This window comes from Gekko japonicus, unplaced genomic scaffold (assembly GCF_001447785.1).
Source record: "Gekko japonicus isolate JY-2015 unplaced genomic scaffold, Gekko_japonicus_V1.1 scaffold332, whole genome shotgun sequence".
Taxonomy (NCBI): domain Eukaryota; kingdom Metazoa; phylum Chordata; class Lepidosauria; order Squamata; family Gekkonidae; genus Gekko; species Gekko japonicus.
The window spans coordinates 332,669-341,155 of NW_015177015.1; the positions used below are offsets into that span (position 1 = coordinate 332,669).

Consider the following 8,487-nt stretch of genomic DNA (forward strand, 5'->3'; position numbering starts at 1 on the left):
CTTTCCCTTGTAAGTAAAGAGAGTTTCTTTTAGGACTCACCATCTTTATTCAATTTTTAGGGTAGTTAAGGGTTCCATAAATTCTGTTTCATCTTCTTTGGGGATTCCAGAATTTAACAAAGTTTTTAAAAGTCTGTTATTGTCGCTGTAGGTTGAATCATCTTGATTGTTGTGCTGTTTTACATCTTGTCAACTTTGTTGTAGGGATTCCTCACTGTAAGTTAAATCAGCTTGATTTTAGTGCTGTCCTGCATCTAGCCCATTTTGATATTTAAATTCTCTTTCTCTATATGTTAGGTCATCTTGATTGTAGTGTTGTTGCACTTCTTGCACTATTTGGTGCTGGAATTTCTTTGTTGCTTGTAGTTTGGTTTGGTATATCACCTTTTTTGTCTAGTATTGGTTCAACAGCCTCTTTGACACCCAAATTGACTGCTTCAACAATTAAAGTCTTAAGTTCCTCCCATGACAACTACAACAGTCTGGTTTCTATGGCGCTATCTGAGCATATATCATCTGGCATTTTTTTCTGTGTGTCCTGGTCACCTATTTTAATGCAATAGCAGAAGTCTCAGTTCAGCCCACCAATGCTCAAAATCTCTACAAGTTATTCGTCCACAAAATCCTCAAGCTGACCGCATACACCAGATAGTGGCTCTCATAGAAGAATTCACAATCAAGAATCTTTCAACATCATTTATTTGCTTTGCAGATCTAGACACAATAAACTCCTCCGTTCTCAGTAATAACATGATGTCATAAAAAGTTGCCACAAGAAAAACTAATTCACCTCTAGAAATCTCTCTCTCTTTCTTTCTTTTTCTAAAGGAAACTGTGGTCCCGTTCACACTAGGTGATTTGGGTCGGGAGCAGGACAGTTCGGGGGCAGATCAAACAGGCGCGATCACACCACAACATCTGGGAAGCGTCATGCTTCCGTCCCCGAACTGGCCCTTCCCCGCGAAAATCCACCTCAACTTGCAACCACCTACCTTGGTGGTTCAAGGGGAAGCGGCGCGGCAAGCCGGGCGTTTGATCGCCGGCGCGTCCTTGCGCCGGCACAACCCCGGCCCGTAGCCGAACTGCGCATGCTCCGACATGCGCAGTTCGGCCGGCTCCCGGTCAGGGCCGTGTTTTCTCCCCGGCGTTTGAATCCGTGGGATCCCGCCACGGCGTCTCAACGTTGGTGCGGCTTTTAAAAGCCTTTAGAGGCTTTTCCCCTGCCTGTATAATCCTTTTGTAGAAGTTCAAACAGTAAGCTCTCTTTGCCCCAAGCGGTATTCAGATCGGCTTTGTTTTCATAAATCATCCCGACTGCTCCACAGAGAAAGGAGGGGGGAAATTTCACCCTTCCTTTCTTGTCCTTTCAAAACTTTAAAGGGGCTTAACCAGGCTTAACCAGGAGGTCATCAGTTTCTTCGATGTTGCTTTTACAGGTACTTACTTTTAAAAAAAAGATTTTATAAACTTTATTGAAGATCAAACAGTACATTTGTAAATCATAGCGCACATACATAAATTGAATCATGTTCATCGGTGTTGTGGATGAGGCTCAATATAACTCTCTTGCTTTCGGGGTGTTCACAGCTAGTGCAGTTATGGCTGCCATAACTGCTGTACTTCGTTGCTTGCTTCTGGGACGATTCAGGGCATCCACCTGCTTGTTGCCTCAAGCAGGGCCCCCGAATCAAGTCCCCTGCACCAGACCTCCCTCCAGGAGGTCCAGTGGAGTTTGGGAATCCCCCGAGAACTTCTCTAAAATAAATGAAGAGCCGGTGGTATCTGGGAGCAATTCCCAGTGCCAACCGTGTTCCTTCGCCACAGCCCCTCCTCTTAAAGTCTGTCGTTCTTAACCACTACACCATGCTGGCTCAAGCAGGGAAGTTAAACTTTAGGTCTGGAAGTGGGGACGTCTGAGCTTTGGTCTAAAATGAAATGTGTACAACTGATCCACTAGGCCTCAGAAAGTGCAAATGCTAATACAGAGGAATGGCACGCAAGGAGCAAACATTTTGATATTTCACCTAGGTTGCCAAAGTGTCCTTGGAATCTGTGGGGAACATGTGGGGATACTTGCAGACTTTGGTCTTATTGCCTCTAGATTTGGGTCAAGTAGTTGTACGTCCATGCAAGATTCTAGAATATAGAGCATTTGTTTTTCTTTAAATAGTGCTGTGCCAGGCCTACTGACCTGTCTGGCTATGGTAGCTTGACTCATTGCCCGACTCTGGGGCTGCTGTTCTTTGTCATTAGCTTCTTGTGATTTCAGAGGAAGCTGAGTTCTTCCCATGTTTTGTTTTTCTTCTTCCAGTAGTCCCCATGAATGTCAGCTGCACACGGACAGAATTTCAGATCCAGATCCCCACACAATCAGTGGCCCAGCTGGAGCGAAATAAGATATATTTAGGGACCCCATCCTGCTCTGCTCAAGTTGTTGGCTTGAACTTCAGGATACATGCAAGGTTTGAAACTTGTGGTACAGAACCACAGGTAAGTGACCAAGGTAACAAGACTATGCGTGTATTTACTCACACTACCATCTATTCAGCCCTCTGCACACTTTGCAGAGTGGGATTTATCTGCTTCTCTCTCTTGCTGCCACTCATTGACCCCCTCCCAACTTTGTTCATCAGGCGGGTTTCCCCCCCAAACTTCCACATCCACACAACTGGGACATGGTTTTCCTAGGTAGAGCCTGCCAGGGGGGACAGTTTAAGATAGAGGGGCAAATAAAGGTAGGTTGGCTGTCGAGTGGGAAGGTGATAGGGTTGCCAAGTCCAGGTTAGGAAGTTCCTAGAGATTTGGGAGGGTGGAGCCTGAGGGTGGTGGGGTTTGAGAAGGGGAGGGACCTCAGAAGGGTACAATTGTCATAGAATCCAAGAGGGAGGGTAAGTTGCTTCCTCCCCGCCTCTCCCCACCCCTGCCTGCCTGGGGCCAGGGAGGGCCTTGGCGGGGCTTCTTCGCACTCCCGCTGGCCTTGCAGGTCCACCGCCGGGCCCCTGATGTCAGGGGGTGTGGCATATGCTAATGAGTTATGCTAATGAGTTCCCCTAGCTCTTTTTCTACGAAATGACCCCTGATAGAATCCACCTTCCAAGGCAGCCATTTCCTCCATGGGAACTAGGGTTACCACCCTTTAGGCAGGGCTGGAGATAACCCAGAATTACAACTGCTCTCTAGATGACAGAGATCAGTTCCCCTGGATAAAATAGCTACTCTGGAGGCCCTCTCTCCCCTAAGTCCCACCCACCCCAGACTCCACTCCCAAATTTCCAGGATTTTCTCTACCTGCAGCTGGCAACTCTACCCACACAACAGTTGACCCAGCTTTACTGTAATTTTTCCCAAACCTTTGGAGCAAAGTATGTTTTAGAAAGATTAGAGAAAAGCTTGAGAAGCCCTGGAGACACAAGATAAACCCCCACTTCCCAATAACATTGAGCCCAGGACAGATAACCCATTTGGAAATGGCCTGTTTAATACTTGAATAGCATGAGAAACTGCAAGGCCAGCACCCAGTTGTAATAGCAAACTAATAAGTGATGAAACAGAAAAGCCATTACTAGGGGATAATACACATAAGAATTATTTTTTAAGAAAATTTCTTAGGATCCTGGATATTCTGATGGGCAGGGCAGTTGAAGTAGTGGAAAGAAGTATCTGCTAACTTTTAATTGCCTTTTCACATCCATTCAACTAGTGGGTTTTTAAAAATATATCAGAACCATATGAAAGTGAAGACAAATCATGGCTGCCCTTCACTACATTCTCTGCCTTCAGGATACCAGCTCTCATGTCAGAATGACAGACTAGGATCTAGAGGACTCCAATACAAATCCCCATTCAGCCATGAAATTCACTGGTTGACTTAGGATTAGTCACCTTTTATACCTGACCTATCTCTCATGGTTGTTTTGAGGATAAACAGGGAGGAGAGAACCTTGTACACTGCCATGAATTCTGTAGGAAAATGAGAAGAGTTTTTAAAATGTGATAAATATAGAAATTGTCATTGACAGTGTTCTTTCTGTTTGTCATTAACTTCATGTCATAAACTCTGAAACAGTGATCTATAAACTGATGCCTGGGTGGAAATTTAGAATACAAATGTAATTTTCTTTTGGTTGCTATGGGTTGTATTACATGTGATCCTTACTTAGCAGTCACAGAAAGCTCAACTGCAACTCAGGTGCATTCCTGAGGTAAAAACTTCCCCTCCCCCACTCTGGATGTGGGCCTGGTAAAGCAATTTTTCTGAAACAAGTCATCCTGATAATAAAAATATATATGCACTGCTTCATATGGGAAACTCTAAGCTCTTTACTAAGCAAAATTCTTCCAGATTTTTGCCATATGTTAAATTATCCTCACATTGTGCAAGAACAAACTGAGCGTATCAGTGCAATCCTAAGGAGTTGCATACTTCTAAGTGCCCTGAAGTCAATGATCTTAGATGGATGTAACTTTACTTAGGATTGTACTGTCAGCAGCCACACAGTTTTCCTGAGTGTGGGTGCCTTCTCCTTCTGATTTCTGAGAAAAATTGCTTTAGACTTGTATCATCAACAAAACCTTTGATGTTCAGAGATCATCAACTTTGAAGTTGTTTAAATCATTTGCCCAAAATCACAAATAGTAGCAAACACACAAAAAAAATTAGAAGGTATCAGTTGCTAGGTAGTAGACAGTCAGCACAGTCCCGAAGACTGCCTGGTCACTGGTGCAACAGTGGCACTGCTGGTCTGTTCCTTAAAAGGAACCCACATAGGCCAGGGACTGGGCAAATGCCCTAACAGCAGAGCAGCAAGGGCCAAAAGTTAATGGTTCCTCATCCTCTTGGAGAGGAGTGACAAGTGGAGTACCTCAAGGATCTGTCCTGGGACCTGTTTTGTTCAACATCTTTAGCAATTCTTTGGATGAAGGAATAGACTGAATGGTTATTAAATTTGCAGATGATACTAAATTGGGAGGGGTAGTAAATATGGTAGAAGACAGAGTCAAGATACAGGATGATCTTGACAGGCTGAAAAATTGGGCTAAAACAAATAAAATGAATTTCAGTGTGGATAAATGTAAATTCCTGCATTTAGGTAGGAAAAATCAAATGCATAATTTTAGGATGAGGGAGACTTGCCTTGGCAGTAATATGTGCAAAAATGATCTAGGTGTCTTAGTAGACCATACAGTGAACATGAGTCAGCAGTGTGATGTGGTAGCTAAAAAGGCAAATGCGATTTTGGGCTGTATCAGCAGAAGTATAGTGTCCAGATCACTTGAAGTGATGGTATTGCTTTACTCTGCTCTGGTTAGACCTCACCTAAAATATTGAGTTCAGTTTTGGGCATCACAATTTAAGAAGGATATAGACAAGCTGGAACATGTCCAGAGGAGGGCAACAAAGATGGTGAGGGGTCTGGAGACCAAGTCCTATGAGGAAAGGTTGAAGGAACTGGTACGTTTAGCCTAAAGAGGAGATGACTGTGAGGTGATATGATAACCATCTTCAAGTACTTGAAGGGCTGTCATATAGAGGATGGTGTGGAGTTGTTTTCTGTTGCCCCAGAAGGTCAGACCAGAACCAACGGGTTGAAATTCAATCAGAAGAGTTTTTGCTAAACATTAGGAAGAACATCCTGACAGAGCATTTCCTCAGTGGAACAGGCTTCATCGGAGGTGGTGGGCTCTCCTTCTTTGGAGGTTTTCAAACAGAGGCTAGATGGCCATCTGACAGCAATGCTGATTCTGTGAACTTAAGCAGATCATGAGAGGGAGGGCAGGGAGGGTTGCCTCAGTGCTTAGTTCTTGTGGCCCTTTTTTACATGCCCAGGGAAATGCTGATTGCCACTTTGGGTTTAGGAAGCAAGTTTTCTCCAGACCAGTTTGGCCAGAGATCCTGGAGGTTTCTTTATCATCTTCTGGGCATGGAACAGCGGTCACTGGGGGTGTGGAGGGGGAGGTATTTGTGAATTTCCTGCATTGTGCAGGTGGTTGGACTAGATGACCCTGGAGGTCTCTATGATGACCCTGGGGGTCCAGCTCTATTATTCTAAGCATGCTGTTGCATCCAGGGGATGTCATGGGCATGATGGTGCAGCAATGACAGATGGGAGGAACCAACCAACCACAGGGTGGTTGCCATGGGGAGCTGACACAAGAGAATGTGAGCAGGGGGGCAGGGAAGAGTGGGCCCACACACTTCTGGGCCACACCCATGGCACACACACCACCCCCTTAAAAGCACAGGCCCCCATCAAACAGAAGAGAGGTAGCAGCACAAATGAAAAGGGAAAGGGGACCCTCCCACTCTGCACATGAAGAATGATCCTAAGTAGGGACACCCGGACCTAAGCCCCATGTGCCGCACCAGGGCAGATCCTCAGAAAAGGGGCACGGGGAAGCAAAGTGAACACACGGCCAGCCATGAATGCCCACCTCTGCTGCCACTGCAGGTGCAGCCAGCTAGCTCCAACCATGTCCCCAGGCCCACCTTCTCAGGGGGCGTGGCATATGCAAATAAGTTATGCTAATGAGTTATGCTAATGAGCTCCGGCAGCTCTTTTTCTACAACAAGACCCCTGGCTCCAACCATGTCCCCAGGCCCACCTTCTCCCCTACTAGTGCAAGGGGGTTACAGTAGCTGCACAGTGCTGCAGCAGCATGTTCTGATAAAGGCACCCATTGGTTTACTGATGTACTATGGTTGGGAACACTATGGGATACATTCAGAATGAAAAAGATTCTTCACCAACTCATACTAGCTCATCATCAGGCCAATCATATTGATTTTCTTCCTGTCTGGCCTGCATCCATATCATGTGCAAGTCAGATGGAATCTATTGCATTTGTAATGCTGAAAAAAAACAAGCACAGCAAAAAAAAAAAGAGTGTGGGGGGATGCTTTACTCTGTTCTAGTGCTGTAGAAAGGTTGTTCTATTTTGATGTTATCACAGCACTGAACCGTGTTTATGTTGTGTGAAAATTCAGCATAATTCTGCTGCAAAACTTGATCTGTAAATCTAAGAAGCTGTTATGGGATATGTTGTCTATTGCAGAGTAGCACAATTGGTGACCCACCAAGCTGAGTGTAGTTTACGAGACATTGTATGGTGGCCTGCTAAGAACTATTTCCAGTTTTCACTGTTCATGTATAACGGACTGCAAAAACATTCTCAAAAAACAGGATCACGAAACCGCAGGGAAAATCAGGCAAAGCCGTGGGTCAAAATGCGGCCGCGTGGCTTAGAGTAGGAAATTGACCAATAGGAGCGGGGCAAAGGGAGGCGTGACCGCAGCACAGCTCTTGTGTGAAATCGGTCGAAGAGTTGTCAAGGTTGTGGATTGTGTTCAACCTGGCAGTTCACAAGCTAAGCAGATCTGGATTGTTGTATCCAATGTTGTCATATAGTTATTTAATCAAAAAAATTTTTTAGGATAAAATTAAAATTCTTACCTTGCAGAATTGAACAATAGTTCTTGCTTTGGAAGACTTACTCATCTATTGGTTAAGAATAAATAACAGCTCAAAGGCTACAGAGGTATACAGGTAAAAATAAGGAACTTCTTTGTCTTTTCAACCCCTTCTCATTTAGAAAAGAAATAATACATCCATGATCATCAGCATCCTGTATATTGATTTTTCGGATGGAAATCAGGAAGACATTCACCAGTATGAGGTGCAGTGTGAGCCTAAAAGGAAAGAGGCATCTGTGAATCTTATTTCCGGGTCTGATCCCTATAGGCTGAGCCAGTATGCTGAGAACCTGGAGGAGTCCCAACAGCGGGATGCCGAAGTGGCTGAAGTCTATGAGAGCAAGAGTCAGGACACCAGTGACATCGTATTCATCAGCATCTGCATCCTTGCGGGCGTTCTTATGGTAATTGCTATTGTTGGGTTAGTCCTGCTCTAGGAGTCTCATTGCTGGATGTCATCAGTCACTGAATGTGTCTGGGCCTGGACCCCAGTCCTCTTTGCACTCCTTCCATAACTGCTCCCTAAATGTCCACACAAGTGGCAGCTTGCTGTGAAGATTAAGTGACCGTTGATAATGGAAGCTCACCCTGGCATTGTCAGGCTGGCCTTATTCCCTTGCCAGCCTGACAGTCTGGATGGAAATCAGCACAGAACATGGTGTTTCTGCTCAAGATCACACTCTTAGATTATGTCTGTACCAGCAACCTTGTTAAATGGTTTTTCTTTTCATTTCATGTCAATTCATCCCTCCCAGTACTACTTTTTGTATATGGTGAACTTCTCCTTCTTGTAATTTGGGCCTTAGGGTTGTTGTTGTTGTTTAAATAATGTTTTTATTAATTTGGTCTCCTTAAGCAAGAGGCCTCTGTTCCTACAGGTTCCTATCAACCTGGCGGGTATGCAACTGCTAGTAGGAAGACATAACAGGTCCTTTTTGCATTTGCCTGCCACTTTGGATTTTCTCAGTGTTCGAGTCGAGGCAGTTTATTAAGTCCACAGCAAAACGGCATCCAAA

The 8,487-nt window shown here is 44.8% G+C and overlaps 1 protein-coding gene across 1 annotated transcript in view; it reads left to right on the forward strand.

Annotated features, from left to right (window-relative positions):
* Window positions 1–7,908, forward strand: part of CDCP2 (CUB domain containing protein 2) — a 43,144-nt gene extending 35,236 nt beyond the window's left edge. Inside the window, exons 6-7 of the mRNA XM_015427694.1 lie at window positions 2,312–2,490; window positions 7,591–7,908. Coding sequence (XP_015283180.1) covers window positions 2,312–2,490; window positions 7,591–7,908 — 497 coding nt within the window. The remainder of the gene's footprint in view (window positions 1–2,311; window positions 2,491–7,590) is intronic.
* The last annotated feature ends 579 nt before the right edge of the window (window positions 7,909–8,487 follow it).